Source organism: Sycon ciliatum, chromosome 4, assembly GCF_964019385.1.
Source record: "Sycon ciliatum chromosome 4, ocSycCili1.1, whole genome shotgun sequence".
NCBI lineage: Eukaryota > Metazoa > Porifera > Calcarea > Leucosolenida > Sycettidae > Sycon > Sycon ciliatum.
Genome location: NC_088646.1, coordinates 37,999,645 through 38,018,474, shown reverse-complemented (window position 1 = coordinate 38,018,474; position 18,830 = coordinate 37,999,645). Strand labels below are relative to the sequence as shown.

Here is an 18,830-nt window from a genome sequence, read left to right as displayed (position 1 = left end):
AATTTCGCTATTTTCGCGACCATCACACATTCGCAAATATAAATCGCTGCAAACCTCTCCGTGCATTGATTGTAGACAGTACAAGATCCGACTGAAGAGATAGAATCGCGAACGTTTCCCAACGTGAACCAGTCCGATTTATGGAAAACGCTAAATTTGCACACCGCGAAAGTTTGTCGCTTTACAGTACTGCATATAATACAAACCCCATGGTATGGTCAAGCACGCAGTGGGTACCAGCATCACAAAGACACACCCTCTGCATAAAACATTGATGGCAAAGGTCACGATGACTTACGGCTGGCCCTGGACCACCCTTCTTGCCAGGTGTCCCTGGTAGTCCTGGATCTCCCTATCAGTAGCGACACACAGAGAGTAGCAGGTATAGATGGCAAATACTCGTACTCCGCAATACAAGTGTACAGACACATGTGTGCACAGCAAGTTCCCGTCCATGTACTGCTTATTGCACAAGTCATCATCTACACAGTGGATCAATAAGTTATTATTCCCAGTCCACTCGCCGTGATGGATGGGTGTACTCTGCACAAGCAGCTGACGGCCGGTAAACTTACCACAGGACCAAATAGGCCACGGAATCCCCTCTTGCCGTGTAATCCTTTGTCTCCCTGGGCACAGTGACAAGCAAAATCAGAAACACACAACAGCAAAGCAAATCATGAACTGACAGCTGAGTGTGTAAGTTATATGAACAACCACACTCCACAATACTTTACATCATAACACGGAAAATCTTACATCATCATCATCATCAAAGCAAGTGGTCGCTTTGCTGAAAATTCTATGATCGATCTCAACCAGCTGCAGTTGAGCTTGCACACCATAAAAGAAATACTTCACACCAGACTGGGTAACAGGTAAATGGCTGCTTCAGAGTGTGTGGATTCTTAGAAAAACACTCCGCATACTCCTCTGGATGAGAACACACAAAGTAGAGTTAAAATGCTGAGACGTTATATTTCTCGCCGGCCGAGCGGAGCGAGAGAGGCGAGAAATGATTTCTCGCGCAACAAATTTTTTTTTGCTAATATGGAATCTGATGTTTTCTCTTTTTGTTGCTGTTCTTTTTGCCTGACTCCTTCAGTCAGTTTTTTGTGTCTCACCAGTGTCAGTCACATCTGGCTGCGGCCTACTACCCTCACTCTGTGTGCTCCTGCCTCTGTTGTCTGGGTCCATGTCGTTATGTCGGTGTATGTGGAGCGAGAAACTGTAATTAATGGGATTTCTGAAAACTGACAATTCTCCTAACATATCCATGAGGCAGTATCATGCTTAAGGCGTGTGGTACAGACAATAGGGCTTACCTTGTCACCTCTGGCACCGTTCGGACCCGGGTCACCTTTAGCACCCTTGGGACCCTGCATTGACAGTACGACACACACAGGCGAGCAGCAGTTGGGACACATTGTTACAATGGATGCGACAAGCTGCTTGCTCAGAGCAACACTGCAGCTGAAAAATAACTCTACAGAGGCCATCATCGAGTTAACAAAGCATTGATTAATGGTGAAACACCAACCTACACAGTGTATAGATGGAGTATGCTGCGTCGGTATAGCATGTCTCCATGCTCACCAACTTCATCTAGCTTCATGTACAGAGTAGAACCTTACCGGCGGTCCTGGATGTCCCTGTAAGCGTATTCCGTGTTCACCGAGATATCCACGCTCACCCTAACAACACACATACACACATATACACACATACGCATACACATGCACATATTTTAATAATAAAATGAACATCGTTCATTCACTCAATCGGATCATCCACTATCTACGGATGAGCTGTGTTTCCACGAACAGTTGTCTGGAGGTTGCACAATATCAGGATATCAACGGAATTGTCCTCGCTATGGAGAATGGTGGTGATGTGCAAGTGTAGTGGGTCGGCTGAGAGCACTTTGTGGAGTTGTTGTCAGGAGTTTGAAAAGGACAGCAGAGTGGTGAAGTGAGTGATTTTTACCAAAGCTCAAGTTAGAATATCTTACCGGAAAACCTCTCTCTCCATTCCTGCCTCGTATTCCTGGTGCACCCGGAAGCCCGGCTGAACCATTGCGTCCCATCGCACCCATGGCACCTTTCATGCCATTCTAGAAAAAGAGTATGAAAGAAAAGAAACACATAATAACATTATATGGTCAACAACATTCGAATCAATGAATTTCTCTATCTACGGTAGTACCTTTAGAGAATGCCAAAGTCAAGAGAGACGAGTTTTCAGGAGTTGTCGTTTTGGTGCACAGAAATGCAAAGAAAAGAACAGGGAAAGAAGAGTTGATCACTCTGCAGATCCGTAAAGTACATGATGCTGTCTGAACGATCAGTCAATCTACTTGCTTGTAGCCTGACTTCTCCTTAGATCTGCTCTGGCTATGTGACGTTCTGATGTACATACGGTCAACCTTGCCCATAACGACCATCGATCGATCATGCATGAGAAACGAGTCGATATTCATGAGTTGTCGTTACTCGAGAGGTTGAAAGTGTGCAGTCAAATGGTCACTAAGTCTGAATATTGTCTTGTTATTTACGAGGTTGACTGTGTAAGTATGTACGGATGGATTGGCGTTAATTTCAGGGTTTGGACCTCTCGCGTGATACAACGCCATTTTAACGCCCATGAATCACAGAGAAAGACTTCCACTCCTGGCAAAAAAAGTGTACAATTTGTGCAGGATAATACGTTTCCACTGTAATACTAATACTTGAGTAGCACTGAGACGAATAGACTATGTACCTGCACTCTGATGAAATAGAAATCGAATTGTATAGCCCGAGTGGGAATGCGTATGTGCGAATTCTAACCTGTACTCTGATGATAATGTGCATGAAACTGAACATGTCTTTAGGCTTGGTTTCCAACTTTCCATTTAAAACAACAGTACATGCACTAGCTTTGATACAGAGAGAGAGAGCATTTACCAGTTCAGGCGGGGCTATGGACAAGTTGTACGCTGAGTGGCAGGTGAGCGACGACCATTGTATGTTGCACGTGGTGCTGGCAAGATCACTTTCATCCCCCACCACGATAGTGCATAGGGCGTTCTGTCGCGCACACATAAACAACCAAAGGCAGAGAGGGAGCAATGAAGAATTACGAACCGCTGGGATGCACTGAGTTGAGCAACAATTACTCCCTACTGTAAGCCAGTTGCATTTCTAAACAGATTTCATAGCCGGCTGTAATGCGGATGTGCAATTCAGGTTCACATGTGGCATAGAAAGAATGGAAAGTAGAGTGAAAACTGTCTAAGCCGACCGTTCATGAGACCTTACACATGTGGTCCCTGTGTGTCAGGTGGTCTTCTTATCCGGTGTCATTCGCCATTTGACTGGAAATAGCATCCCTTGGTTCTACTTGTAGTGGTCTTCCAGGACAGGTGGTCGCCTCACTAGAGTAGTCACCTCAACACATTTTACTGTGCTTCTATTTGAAGTACATGTTTTGGTATGTGAATTAGTTCCATCACCACCACCACCCTCTTGTTAGAGCCGATTTCCACTACGGTACCGTGAGTGCCGTGTCGTGAGTACCAATGGTGATTTGCTCATGGGGGGGGGGGGGGTAGTTTTGGCGCGAGTTTATTCCGTGGCTCGTGCCGTACCACGCCGTGGCTATTCTGGTGCCGAGGGCCACTGGGGGGGGGCATGCCGTGGTATTCCGAGAGGTCAAATGCAGTGATTAGTACAATTTAGGTATTTTACTACTCCCTGATAGGAAGTCAAACAAAGTTTTTTTTCTTTCTTTGGTATTTGTGGTGCGAAGTTTTTTCTGCTTTTGGCTTTTCGATTAGTTGATTTTTGAGCTTTCTCCAATCACCGCGCCGTGGGTATTCTGGTGCCGAGGGCCTCTGGGGTGGGGGGGGGGGGTGGGGGTGGCATGCCGTGGTATTCCGAGAGGTAAAATGCAGTGATTAGTACAATTTAGGTATTTTACTACTTCCTCCGTTAACAAAAACTTCGTGATGGATTTTGATCGATACGAAAACGCTTAGAACAGGTCAAGAACAGTTTGTATCAACTGCAAATCACTGGACGAAGGTGATTCAGCCTATGTACAGCGTCTTTACAAGAGAAACTGTTGGTGGAATGAGCAGAGAGTTCAGTTTGCGTCGCTTTCGCTCGACTCATTTTTGACCTGCGTCGCTGTCGTCATCTGCTGCACGCGAGTCGTCATCTCTCTCTCGAGTCGTTGTTCAGCTCATTTCAGCCTTGCCTCGGCTTCTTTGATCACGCTCCGCTGACCTTGATGTCGCCGTCGTTCAAGTAAGCAGGCTTAAGCTGCGTGATCCGCCGCGATGGTAATTACTCGTTTCCACCAGGGAGTCGTGAAAAATATTTTACGACTCACTGGTTTCATCTTCGCTCTCCAGAACTCCGCGGAACGAGGAGTAAAGGCAAAGCCAAACTGATTCCATTTTCTCTAATGAATACCCCTGCCAGCACTGAACGGCAGCGGCTAGCAAGTCCAGTCGACTTTCTTTAGCTACGAGACTCGCATCGGACTGCAGACTTCTGAAAGAATGCACGGTCATCAGCATTCGTATCTGGGCTTTGCGCAGGTTGAACAAGAACTTGAGTTCAGAATTATTTTCATTGTGCCGTGCGATTGGAGCAGCTCCTTGTGCACTCGCTCATTGTGTGGGCTCGCTGCTCCGTTTTATCGCTCTCTATCACTCTCCAACTTACTCAGTGCTAAAGTGGTAGAGAGGTCAAGCAGCGCAATATCTCCTCGGAGAAGTGGTATTTTAGTTTCGCTCGCCATGACTGTCATCACCTATGTTTCCACAGCGCAACCATCGATTCCGCTAGGCTTGTTGTGAAAGGTCGCTTTCCTTGTATCGTATCTCTTTCATGGCATGCCAGGGAAGGCCAAGAAAGTGATTGCGACTCATTTCACGGCAGTTTGTGCCTAAATCAGCCCCTCAAAAATCCATCACGAAGTTTTTGTTAACGGAGGAAGTACTCCCTGATAGGAAGTCAAACAAAGTTTTTTTCTTTCTTTGGTATTTGTGGTGCGAAGTTTTTTCTGCTTTTGGCTATTCGATTAGTTGATTTTTGAGCTTTCTCCAATCACCGCACCGTGGCTATTCTGGTGCCGAGGGCCTCTGGGGGGGGGGGGGGGTGCATGCCGTGGTATTCCGAGAGGTCAAATGCAGTGATTAGTACAATTTAGGTATTTTACTACTCCCTGATAGGAAGTCAAACAAAGTTTTTTTCTTTCTTTGGTATTTGTGGTGCGAAGTTTTTTCTGCTTTTGGCTTTTCGATTAGTTGATTTTTGAGCTTTCTCCTATCATCTCCCCCGCTATAGCACAATTTTCCCTCCAGACCAAGTCAGAAATAATTGATAAAAATGGTGATCCGGCTTCAAGCACGTACTGTGGGGTGCACGCGACCCATCCAAATCGTCGGCACGGCACTCACGGTACGGTAGTGGAAATCGGCCCTAACCACGTATTAGTATGCCTAACAAAAAAAATACCTCTCTTGGATCACGGCACGCCAGTGGGTGTCCGATACCCAAATGTAGTCAGTGCCTTACCTCGGGGTGAGTCCAGTTTTCCGTGGCTAGGCGAAAGTCGGCGGAGTTGTTAACGGTGCCGACAGCAAAGAACGGGTCCGGCCGGCATTCGTTACCGTGATAGATCAACACACCGATGTTGTTGTTGATACCGGCGGAGAGCACCACAAGCTCGTCCTCAAGCAGAACGTCCATGTCCACCTGGAACTGCAGCGTGATGTCCTGTGTTGCGTCCAGCGGATCCCTCCTCCAGGTGATGTAGAGCGAATGGTCGCTGACTACCGCAGTCACACGTATATAACCCGAGTTGTCAGCTATAGCAAATAAATACGTATTGAATGGATTGGCCAGCGTGGAGTAATTCACTCGGGCGAGTACAGAGAAGTTGCTCTCCAGGAGATCGCCGGGATAGTAGTGGAGAAACGGCAACGGCAGGACGCTGCGGACTTGGATCAGAGAGCTGTCGAGGATACCATTGTTTGTTATATCCGTGTATGTCATTATGGGTTGTGTTGCTGCACAGGGTCAAGATGAACACACACCAGCACCAGCACATACCAGCACCAGCACACAAACACAACAGTTAGCACAGCTTGAACACAATAAAACAAGGAGAGTACAGACAACTTGATCTGAAATTAAAATACACTGAAGACGTCCAAAAAGAAAGCGGGTAACTGCTGTTGGAATAGTGCTGGGGAATGTACTTGGCGCACAGCTCTCACACACTCTCAAGACAAAACAGTGTGGTTTGTCTCCAATGATGTGTGGGTGTGTGTGTGTGTATGTGTGTGTGTGTGTGTGTGTGTGTGTGTGTGTGTGTGTGTGTGTGTGTGTGTGTGTGTGTGTGTGTGTGTGTGTGTGTGTGTGTGTGTGTGTGTGTGTGTGTGTGTGTGTGTGTGTGTGTGTGTGTGTGTGTGTGTGTGTCTAAGACACCTCAGTGATATGTGCATGTTTACTTAGGTCACATGATCATGAGCTGCCAGTATAAACTGGTTACAACTCACCATAGTACGCGTAGGGGACGTGTGTGTTGCTCCCTACATGGGTCTCATGCTTAGTGTGTGTGTGTTGCTCCCTACATGGGTCTCATGCTTAGTGTGTGTTGCTCCCTACATGGGGTATCATGCTTAGTGTGTGCTGCTCCCTACATGGGGTCCCATGCTTCTGCATGCAACACTACCATAATTACACCTCACATAAGGCTATGGAAGGTCTCAAAAGTGGGCTTGACAGGGTGGCCAGGTGACTGGTAACCAGGGAGTAGTAAAAAGTAAAAATAGATATTTTACTACTACGTGCCAGTAACAATACAATGCACAGTCACAGTGGCTTTGAGTGGGAATGCAACAGTCACAATGGCTTTGACTAGTTTGAGTGGGAATGTGACATTGTGAGGTCACAGTGGCTGTGAGTGGGAATGTGAACTTTGCTCCAAGCAGTTCCAAAAGCTGCAGTGGCTGTGTTGCAAAGAAAGCATCTCACAATCTCTCTAGTAGTAGTAGTACACCATCATGATCACTAGCCAGTCAAAGCCAGGCAATGATGGCTGCAGGTACAACAATCATGTATTACCAGGATTATCAGTTGGGCAATTGTTGCCCATGATGGCTAGTTTATCTGTGTTATCTACAGTGTGTTGAGGCTGTGACTTGCTGTCATACTCAGCTAGCTGGACAGGGTCAGGAGCCATTCAGAACAGTTGAACTGGTGAACCCATCAAAACTGCTACAATGTCATGCAGCCACTACCTGTTACCACACAGTGGATTGTATACACATTGTGTATGTGTGGCCTAGATGACTGAGCTTGCTGTCTACAGCATTGCCATTGGGTATCTTGTTAGTCTACACAGGTCTACCTGTCTTGCTACACCACACTTGTCTTGCTACACCATGGCATATCTATATTGCCTTGCACTGTTATCATCACAACAATTATCTTGGTCTAAACCATGTGCAGCACCAATGCAATGGCAAAGACAGGTTGCAAAACTGATGTAGATCTAAATAGGCAACAGCTGTCCCACATCACTAAGCCCACTCATACCCAGTGACAAACTGGCTACATAGGAGCATAGGACATGAAGCACCAATGTGCCCAGTGACAAACTGGCTACATCATAGGACATGAAGTACCAATGTGCCCAGTGACAAACTGGCTACATCATAGGACATGAAGCACCAACCTGGCTGGGGTACAGGGTGGTACATGATAAGGATCACCAGGACTCAGGAGTCAAATGTCAAATGTATTGTCAACAGACAGAACATGTCCCAGGTGAATGAACAGCACAGCACCCACTGTACTGACCCAGCTAGCTCCCTGAACTGATAGAATCCTTACTACCCTAGCTTAGTTTAGTCTGAGGTCACAGAGTGTCAGCAGCAGTGGGTAGGCTAAAGCACTGTATGTTCCTGTCTGTTATGAACTTGTGTTTCACCACATTTAGAAGTTAGAACTACGCAAATAATGATATCCTTCATGAGTACTACTACTACAACAATGTCAAGTAGATCTACCAGTAAGTGAAAAATGTTTGTAGAATTCAGTACAAGTCATGTAGTTACAATGGCAGAAAAGCTACACAAGTCCCATGAGTCATGAGTAGGAGTTTGGGTAGACTACAGTCTCCAGCCCACTGTCCACCCATCATCCGTGGGAAACTTCCTACACTGACAAAACACATCCCAGTGCAAAGCAGGACTAAAGACTTTAAGTGGGCGGCGAGTCCAGGCTATCTTGTCATGTGCTGGCTTAGTACTAGTAGCCCAGACCAGGCAGCATGCAGGCAGCACAGACAAAAGGGTTGTTCTATTGACTGTCACCAAACAGCTGAGTGAGTGTATGTGTGTGCGTTGCAGCAATCACGGACATGGACGTGGAGAGTTTTGACTGGAAAAACTAATAATCATGGCTGCTTGTCATCATGAAAGGACGCATACTATGATAGGAGGCAAAGTTTAACTGTGACTTCCTCCAGTCGAAACTGCCAAACATTCTGGTCTGCAGTTCACGGCCTGGAAGCAATATTATTGGCATTATACAATGGCATACACTGATCTAGGGACGGACGAAGCGCTGCAGGGCATACACGCCACCACAACGTCAGTCCGGTGGCGGTCTTGCCCTAAGCATCCAGAACAATCCAGCCCTGCGCAAAGAAGCCAAGCTGGACTGCTGGAACTAACTTGAAGTTGAAGGGTACCCATTACTGAGAAGAAGAAAAAAACAGTGCAAGCTGGGAACCTTACCGGGGGGTTGAGAGAACACATTGCTTAGCGTCATATTTACCAGTCGAGACACAACTTGTTGAGACGCCGTGTCAGAAAGACTAGGAAGATTTGGCCAGTGGTCGTCTACTTGCTGGGCTGCCAATGACTGCAGCTGCCCGAGCGAACGCCAGGAGTTAGTGCTATTCTCCCAAACACCTGTGTCCGGATCAGGCTCGCCGGAGCCGCTCATAACAATTTCCTGGAGGTGTGCGGACGGCTGCGGTTGTGGTGGTGTGATTGTAGCTGCAGCTTCGCCATAGGTATGTGACGGCAATATTACATTGCTTTCGGCAGAAGCGAGGAGTGTGAATCTGCCAGTGGACAGGACTGACCACAATACTCCTGCAAGAACTAGTGGCAACATTTGTAGCCAATTACTTGTCACGAAACTGTGTCTTCTTCTCGTTGCATGGACCGCCATGCCGTGATATCTTCTACAGTGTCTGCACTTTGGTGCTGCGCGAAGGAAAATAATTTCTGACAAAATCTTCCTCAGGCGTCCATTGCAGCGGAGAATTCGCCACAGAAATAGTAATTGCACGCTGATAGATTCGTCCCGTTTCAGAATGAACGACTCCGAACTGTTTCAAGCAGCAGCGCCGGAGAGAGTGCAGTGGACAGCCGCAGCTGCAGCGCGCGACAGGAGTCATGCTCAGCGTACATAGCACTTAGCAACTGTATGATCGTCTGACGTCTCGCCTACATCATCACGTGAGTGCACCGTTGCCATACAGGTCCGTACTGCCAACGCACGTGCGGGGCACAGAGAGCAAGAACAGCGTAGAGCTTGTAGCCAGGGGGAGAGAACTGGAGAGCACAGGGAGATTAGTGATGGCAGGTGCGGAACCCTCAAAGACCGGTGGTTTGTGAGGAGGCTGACAAGACGTCACAGCGCCGCACTGAGCACTAGTCTACAAAAAAACATCAGTTGTAGGCAGGTCTACTCAGTTAGGTCTAAATGCGGACTCCTCAGACATGCTGACTCGGTCAGAGTGAAGTCTGCAGTCCAGTGCAGAGAAAAGACTGTGCGTCCCTGTGTTCCTGTGCGTGTGTACCTTGGCTTGAGACGAGTGAGTGGGTCAGTTAGGGGGAGATGACTGCACGTCCGCAAGGCGCAGTTCAGCACATGTGCTAAGTCTGGCCATTCAGTGGCAAAAGCCAGAGGGAAGCAATGCAACTGGCTCAGTCTGGCAGTCTGGGACTACACTGAAGTTAGTGACTAGGACTACATGTGGCAGACAGAAGTGGCAGGCATGGAAGAGATTTGACAGCTGTTGCAAGAGATATCCTAGCAAAAGTAGCCAACTAGAGTCACTGGCATTGGTCTGTCTGCAGCAAGAGCAGCACAACCTGCTTATGGCCTCATCGCAGATGGCAACAACCCCTGTCAGCTACGAATCTTATCAACTTTCAGCCTACGGTCCAGTGGTACCAGTAGCTTCCACTAGTTTACAACGCCACCCAGTACTGGAGTCCCTACAAACAACAGCAAACACTGTTTTTAATGTCCTATGGCCATTGCTTGTAGCACAGCAGGGGTGAAGGCTCAACAACGCATCGTCATGTCAAAAAGTTCTAGTTGCAGTGATGCGTTGTGGATAGAATTTAAAGAATAGTCCTCAGATCTGCATCAAATCTTGCTTAAAGACACCCGTTGGCTTGAGACAGACGCCAGGTTGCCTGCAAAACATGCTCGCCATATTGAAAGGATCTGTTGCATACATGTTATGCGAAGAAAATTCCCACGTCCCCGCCAATCCTGCTCCGTTTGCTACACTGCTTCTCCGAGAGCAGATTAACGGTCTAATTATACAAAATGCATATGACACATAGACAGTGGATTTTCCAGTGAAGTGCATGCAGGCTCCAATCCCATTAATAACTTTACATACATGTACTGACATCAATTCCAACACCTCGTTAAGCCGCTCACAGCCCTAGCTCATGGCTGCAATCAAAGAGGCCAGAAAGAACTCACCGCTCGCTCATTCTAGCTGACAATTGTCCTTGGGGAGATAAGCGTTTGGCGGCAGAAACACTCTGGTTTAGTGACTGCTGCATGCTGCATTCAAAACACATACTTCCAAGTGTTCTGACATAGCCTGGGACAATCAAGACTGCACTCGTTTCTAACGTAGCTAAATATGGAAAGGCAACATTCTTCTCCACCCAGGTCCCATTCAAAATCTATCCACAAGTGCAGGTTATGCAACAGGGTGTGTCACCAGCAAAACGCTGCAATGTTTTAAACATCACAGCGTTTTGCTGGTAAAAACAGTGAGCCCCAGCACCACAACCCCCAGCACCACAGTCTAAGACGCTACAACTTGAAATAATACGCTGTCTTAAAATTATCACCATTGGTGCTTCTGTGACTTTTTAGTTGTTATGCTGCTTCTGCTGATGGTGGTGGTGCTGGTGCTGGTGATGGTGGTGGCGGTGGCAGTGGTGATGGCTGTGCTGGTTGTGGTGGTGCTGATCCCAAGGTATGATGGACTGGCTATAGTGGAGCCTCCGTATCCTGAAGATCTCCATTTGTACATCAAAGTGAGAAGCATCGATATGGAAGCGTACTGCTTTCAAATCCATCAAGCTTACATCGACCCAACCAATTTGAAAGCAAGGCTGTTGGGCTTACCTAAAGTTATCGGATTTGAAAGCAATGCACTCATAATCTTGCTCGACACACCTCACACAACTCTCATTTCATGTCGAAACGTACCATTGCTTTAACATGAGTAGAGCAGCACGGTGCGACAGCGGATAGCTACATCACTGGGAGTTTTAAGTGTACAAGCACCTGCACCATTCTCTACCAGCACCCGCTCTGTATGACTAGCCCCTAGCCCCTAGTCAGTAGTGTGGCCGCCGGTGAAATAGCCCAACCGTGTATTCTGCAACAGTGGTGTAAAGTGCTTCGGGAAGCCACATTTCACGAAAATAATCTGTAACATGAGACCACAAAGAATGCCCTGCAATCGCCACTTTAATCTTTATCCAACGTGTGAATTTTACAAAATGTGAGCTGATAGGAGACTACTGCACACCTCCAACGCGTACACACGTACACACATACACACATACATATACACACACGCACACACGCATACCACACAGGCATGCTTACATGACACCGTCAACTGTCACCGAACAATCAGCGGTCTGGACTTCAGGTCCGACTTCACCACTCCAGCACGTAGCACTTGACACCCTCATTTGAAGCTGAAGCCTGGAGGTTGAACAAACCTGAACCTATCACAGTGACAGCGAATAGCTATACAGAAACAACAAAGTCATTATAGAATAGCCTTGTTCATACTGTTAGACGTCCAACGTGGACCGTGTACAGTGCTGGTATTACCAACGCAAATACAATGTATACGGTCAACATTAACGCGAGCCGTTATCAACTGATCAAGGTCATAACCAACAGGAGTCAGCAGGTTGATATGTCAGCCAACACTCAACTTGTGACTGGCCTGGTATCACAGTGCAGCCTGTAGCATGCATTGTTCCAAGCAGGGAGTAGTAAAATACCAGTACTTTACTACTCCCTGCTTCCAAGCATGAGTACTCTGTTGGTGCAGATATGACACAAACCCAAGACAGAGAAGTGAATTAATGGTGACGAGAAGCGAGGAACTGTACAAGCATCAAACGTGACATGGGACTACTAGTTATAACCGACGACTACTGGAGCAGAATGGCATGCATTATAGGGTGTGCAGGAGAGTATCCACTACTAGCAATGACATAGTGCACACCAGCCACGTCACGTTCGCATGCACATGTACCAGGACGTCCAGGAGTCAACACACAACACCTAGTAGATCTTTATCACACATTGTCTGACAGCTCCATGAGCCAAGACAATATGGAATTGTATTGGAACAAAAAACCAATAAGCCGGCTAAGAGCTAAGAGACACACACAGACAGACACAGACATACACACAGACAGACACAGACAAACACACACACACACACACACACACACACACACACACACACGTGTGTTGTAAGTAATAACAACTAGTTGTACATGGGCAGCTGCTGCAAGAAGCACATTGACTAGGAAAGAGTACATGACCAGTGGAATTCGGAATTCGGAAAGAGTAGCTATGGAAATAAACCTGGGATTCTTGTACGGCAGAGGGGGGGGGGGGGGGGTACACTTGTGCTGAATAGACACATACGCAAACTATAGTAGCATGGTCAACAAAATACTAACAACACACGAAGGAAAGCACCAACACGGACATGTCGGGGAGGGGGGGGGGGGGGAGGATCAACAGGTGCAGGAGACACACTAAAGCGAGTAAAACACACATATCTAATTTAGAAGCACTTGTAGACACTCAGCAGCACCAGTGATAGCAGTCGCAAACACACACACACACACACACACACACACACACACACACACACACACACACACACACACAGCTTTGTACAGTAATTTACAGCAGTTCATCGGCTCCACAAAAAGCAGCATATTTACACACAAGATGACGGCGGCCACCGTATGTACAAGCCAAAGTTTTAAACAAGATAGAGAGAAGCGATACAGCTATCTGACTGAACATGCAAGACATGGCGGCGGCTAACCCACATGCACTCGCAGCCGATAGTGGATGACAAGAGGAGGGTCCTGCAGAAATGGGAAGAAAGGGCACGCGACACGAAAACCACTTTTACAATGACATGCAGCGTCTTCAGTCGCGATTTCTTTACACAATGGTGCATTGAACAGGAAAAGAAGCATGCACATCTCTATAGACTGGTGCTTCCCTATAGACTGGTACATCCCTATAGACTGGTACATCCCTATTGCCTGGTGCATCCCTACAGACCGGTACATCCCGATAGACTGGTACATCCCGATAGACTAGTACATCCCTATAAGGCCACACGTTTTTATTTCTATGTTTCTCGTCACCCGCGCGCATACGATTCAGGAGTCTAGAAGAAAAAAAAGAAAAAAAACTGTGCTGCACTGACAGTGCATGTGGGGACCAGCACACTCATGCACATGTACATATATGGCCTGGCCTGCGCGACACATGATGCGAGGTCGGCATTTTTTGTGTGCAATCTAGCTGCACATGCACAGATTGTGACAGAAGCTCCTACCACATACTAGTTGCTAACTATGGATGCTATTTTGCATGGTGTATTGGAGGATTTCCGTGTGAACAAAGGTCTAGTAAACCTTTTTTTTTATTTTTTTCCACCTCTCGCATACGTTTTTAGATTTTCAGGTGACGACAAACATAGAAATAAAAACGTGTGGCCTAATCTGGTGATTCAACACTGATCAACAAACACTGGTTAATGGGCACTGATCCATCACAACATTGTGATTGACTTACTCGTTTCTGCCACTGCGCTAACCAGACAAACTTGAGCGTGTAGTCTTTATGCAGCACAATCTCATTGCATAGCAGCTCAACCTTTCAGGGGACAAAAAGGGACAGTAGGACAATACACACACATACACACACACACACACACACACACACACACACACACACACACACACACACACACACACAAGCGCACGCACAATATACACAACACAGGGAACATCAAACCGATAGACACACAATTTTTAAAAGACCGTAGGCGCCCGTTAGAGAACATGACGGTGGAAACCTATGCTAGGAAGAACACTTGTGCAGACTGCACCATGTCACGCTTTGTAAGTCTGAAGAACGGATCAGTACTACATGTGATATACAAGCAGCTTCACAAAGTAAAGATACGCGGACATTCCAAGTTCACCTAACCGTTCTAGTCCAACACACCATGTGCACACTACAGCCCTAATTTCAAAGTGCATACTCCAAAGACAGACTGGCAAACAGATCGAGAAGGCTCAGCGTTTCAACCATAGCCGCCCGTACCTCCAATATCGGCGGAACTGAAAACTTCTGCGTTAAATACTTCTTCACGTGGAGGAGTGTTGTGTGTGATGAGCAACGTATATAGAGCTGCTTTACAGTCTACGATGGCAAAGAAAAACACAGACACAGACACACAGACACAAACACACATACACAGACACACATACACAGACACAGACACACATACACAGACACATATACAAATGAAGGGAGAGATAAAAAAAAGAGGCTAGTCTCATGCTTGTACTGGCGGCGGTCTTCTTATCCAGGGCCTTTTGACTGAAAAAACAAACAAACAACTAAACAAAAACATTCTTTGGTCCGAGCCGTGGTGGTCCTCTGGGACAGGTGGCGACCTAAGTTATCAGAGTGATCGCCTTCATAGGTTTTACTGTAGAAGCTCATTGCTTGGCTCAACCACGCAGCATACCAAGTTTCGAGAAACTTCCAGTGGAAAATAAAACTCACTAGTGCATCATCACTATCCTATGCAAGTCTGTACTAGCATTCAACAAAGCCACCAGAATGGGTTACTACCTTGCAAACACGTGAATCCTCTTCCCACTCTCTGTAGAGTAAAAACAATGGCAGAACAACAAACAATAAAACTATACTCGTACTTGTCTTCAAGTGAAGAAGAATGAAGTGTAGAGATACTAATTCAAAAAGCCAAAACACTATGCGACTTGGTTACGGTGGAGTTTCTCTCCAAGAATACGACAACAGTGTGCTATGCTGCTGGAATGTCTCCATGCTGTCGCTATGCATTCTGCACACGCACACAACTTTCCACAAGGATCCTAGAACAAATACCACCAGCACAGCTATTCCGGCACGAAATGCAGCTTGGGAAAGAAGGCAAGAGGTGGTGCCAGACTCGTGAACACCAATTCCCTGATGAGGTGATATTACCAGCTCACCAATGAGGTCACAGCCAATATCAAGCCACAACCACCATCACTACATACATGTGCAGCAACTTACGGGTGCCTCTCGATTCTCAGTGACAGGCTTTCATCATTGACCGGTATATGTGTAGACACTTCAGCATTAGAAGAGCTACGCGATGCATGGCCATCTCCTACAAGACGGTGCACGACACAACACATGCACACCACATGCACACCACGTGCACAACACATGAACAACGCATGCACAACATACATGTTGAGCACAATGGCACATAACCATGGCAACGATTGGAAAAAGGAAGTACAAGGCAAGAGTCGTAAAGTCCAATGCACAGCCACGGCAAGTAAAACCCACACAAACGTTCACTCCCAGAGCTGCAAATCAATTTGGATAAAACCGTGTAGGTGTACTTGAGATAACACCTAGGGTCTTGAGGCCAAGCGTGCCTTTGCCTTTGGTGCTGAAAGTGCACCTGAGTTCTGATTTCACTTGCCACAACTGTAGCGGCCACAACGGGATCTAATCGGAAGCACGCTACTCATGTTTAACCCCTGACATGATGCACGGGACACAGAAGCTAATCAACCTTACTCGGTGAGTGTACGCTGAGTGAAGAAGCTACAACACTGCCAAACAACTCACCAGCTGTGGTCACACCGTGCGCCTTGTAAAACTCCTCACAGCGCCGCATTTCCTCTACAAGCAAACCAACACCAGTCGCAAACACAAGAGAAGCATTAAAAATCTCAAGATATGGAGGGTTCAACCTTACTCATCCTGTCTGTGAGTGCACCGGTGCGGCAGGTTCCAGTGGGCCAGCAACACAGTAGCACACAAGAATGAACATGATACGATGATGTTGTGAATACTGTTCATGTACCTCTCCACACGATATGTAAAACAGACTGCGAACAACCACCTCCAAGGCTCAAACGTGTGTGTGTGTGTGTGTGTGTGTGTGAGGAGAACACATGTGCACTAGTGCAAACACACACACACACACACACACACACACACACACACACACACACACACACACACACACACACGCACGTACGCACGCACACACACACATGCATACACACACAAACACACACACACACACAGACACACACACACACACACTGCTAGCTGACCTCGCTGCAGATTGGGCACCAGCCTAAAGACAATGTCCTGCATGGTGCGGTCAGATTTCAGCGTCAGCAGTGGTTGAGTTTCATGGACCTTCTCATTGCATGTCGGACATGTCTTATGTAGTTGGAAGTGCTTGACTATACACGACCGGCAAACTGGATACACAGACGGCACACACATGAACAAAAGTTTTACCCAAAACTCAGCTGTATCACCATCAGTCAACATGCGACTCCAGCAATGCACAAACAACATCATAAGAAACCAATACATCATCTACATTTTCTATGCGAAATTGACAGGAAGCAGGCCTTCTCCAGCTGTCAGTAGGCGGACAAAACAAGTTTGAGATCATGATATCAAGCAGTTTAGTCGCTTTGGATACTTCCTTATTTCAAGAAAAACTTATCTTCCGGAGTTTCTCGATAAACTCTTTTCCGCGCTATTAAATTAGTGTAATTACTTCTTCTCCCTGAGTTGAAAAATCACGGAATTGCATTTCATGGAGTTAGGAATTTTTACGTTTACGTAGATTGCGATGCACGGAAGGTTTTTGAAAGATTGTCCAGATGGCATCATGGTAGTTACCTGCCTTATATGGTGTAGCATACCAGTGCAGGTGCTGTCCCTCGGTACATGTATAGAACTCCTGATATAACAGCGTGACTACGTAACAACCACAAGTACAGTAAAACCTGTAACTAAAGACCACCGTGACTAGCGACCAGCCTGGTACTACAGACCACTTCGCCAGGCACGGACGGTCTCACATTCATTATATGGTAGTGCGGTGCAAACCTCTAACTAAGGACCACCTGCCACTAAAGACCGCTTTCTCTGACCCCAAGGGGTGGTCGTTAGTCACAGGTTTTACTGTAGTCGGGCTTTTACAGTGCAGGGCACCTTGCACATCAACAGAGATCGGCCCACATAAATAGTCGTACTACAAGTAGCACGTTCTAATAATTATGACAGTATGGTCAATGTCATAATGGCGACAAGACTTACACGTGTGCAGGCACTCCGTGATGGTGGTAGCGTCGATGAAGTAGCCAGCACACAGCGAGCACACAATGTGCGGATTGACATCGCAGATGCGTACCTTCCGTTGACCGGACTGCGCAAAATAGACACACCAGTGACAACCCACACACAAAGATCCAGCAAACTAGCTTGGTGTCAAGTTGAACAGCTCATGTTCTGGATCTGTTTTGGTGTCAGGTGCTGCCGCAGGTTAGTGTCCTTTCCAGCACTGTAGTAAGTTTCTACAACAGCATTTTCTGCAGCAATATGCTTCTTCTGCACACCTTATCAGTACTGTATGCTCTACCAGTGATGTGTTTCATTACTTCAACAGCAAACTCTTTAGGAGTAGGACCAACTGTTTTATACAGGAGATCCGATATGCGGAACGAGATCATCGCATATGCTTTTTATGCAGTGGAACCAGTGCTGGTATGTATGGAGTGAGGAACAGTGTAGTTTTTATTGATATTTGAGAGACTTATGATCAGAAAATGCTACACTTCAGTCACGTTCAGTGGTGGCAAGGTGTACTTTTTTTGCTGAACTGCACCAGTGGATGCGCAGTGTAAACTTACTTTGGAAAAAGGTTCAGGGACAAAACTATTCGTGATAGATGGAGAGCTCATAATAGAGACTCAGTGAAGACAAAACATCAAATCGTACCCACATGCTGTCTTCGGGGAAGATTATCACCCCAAACTTTAGAACAACAAGTTCATTCAGAGTTGTAACTTACAGAAAGCGTTGATGCAAGGTACTGGTCCATATCGAACACTGTGTGATTACAACTGAGCTATTCTAGTAAATCTAACAGCAGCCGCAAGCTATTTCATTGGATTGAAAGAGAACGGGCATTCTACATAATCATGATGATTGGCATCTTACTGAGTATCTTCGAAGGGGTTTGAAAATTTGATTTGGCATTTTAGTTTTCTTCACGTGCCACTTGTAGATGACGTCATGACAGGCATAATCATGAGTATTCATGACTTTCCGTTAAAATAAATGAGCGAAGCGTTTCCCGGGACAACT

At 46.5% G+C, this 18,830-nt stretch overlaps 2 protein-coding genes across 3 annotated transcripts in view; both read right to left on the bottom strand.

Moving 5' to 3' along the window:
* Nucleotides 1-10,042, bottom strand: part of LOC135816032 (collagen alpha-1(I) chain-like) — a 68,579-nt gene extending 58,537 nt beyond the window's left edge. Inside the window, exons 1-8 of one of the 2 annotated variants that reach the window (XR_010553351.1) lie at nt 8,801-10,042; nt 5,568-6,061; nt 2,946-3,068; nt 2,012-2,113; nt 1,635-1,694; nt 1,326-1,379; nt 576-629; nt 299-352 (exon numbers count right to left, since the gene is read on the bottom strand). Coding sequence is in view for 1 of the 2 variants with exons in the window: in XM_065329388.1 (XP_065185460.1) it covers nt 299-352; nt 576-629; nt 1,326-1,379; nt 1,635-1,694; nt 2,012-2,113; nt 2,946-3,068; nt 5,568-6,061; nt 8,801-9,242 (1,383 nt within the window). In the remaining variant the exon portion in view is untranslated. The remainder of the gene's footprint in view (nt 1-298; nt 353-575; nt 630-1,325; nt 1,380-1,634; nt 1,695-2,011; nt 2,114-2,945; nt 3,069-5,567; nt 6,062-8,800) is intronic. The other variant, XM_065329388.1, reaches the window with a different exon arrangement.
* A 2,608-nt stretch (nt 10,043-12,650) lies between these two features.
* LOC135816029 (polycomb group RING finger protein 3-like) lies at nt 12,651-18,709 on the bottom strand. Its single transcript, XM_065329385.1, has 9 exons — nt 18,535-18,709; nt 17,781-17,889; nt 16,775-16,927; nt 16,281-16,334; nt 15,711-15,807; nt 15,264-15,294; nt 14,727-14,825; nt 14,193-14,273; nt 12,651-13,471 (listed from the first exon to the last, which is right to left on the bottom strand). The coding sequence occupies exons 1-9, from the start codon at nt 18,562-18,564 to the stop codon at nt 13,424-13,426; spliced, it is 702 nt and encodes a 233-aa protein (XP_065185457.1). The 5' UTR covers nt 18,565-18,709; the 3' UTR covers nt 12,651-13,423.
* Nucleotides 18,710-18,830: the final 121 nt, after the last annotated feature.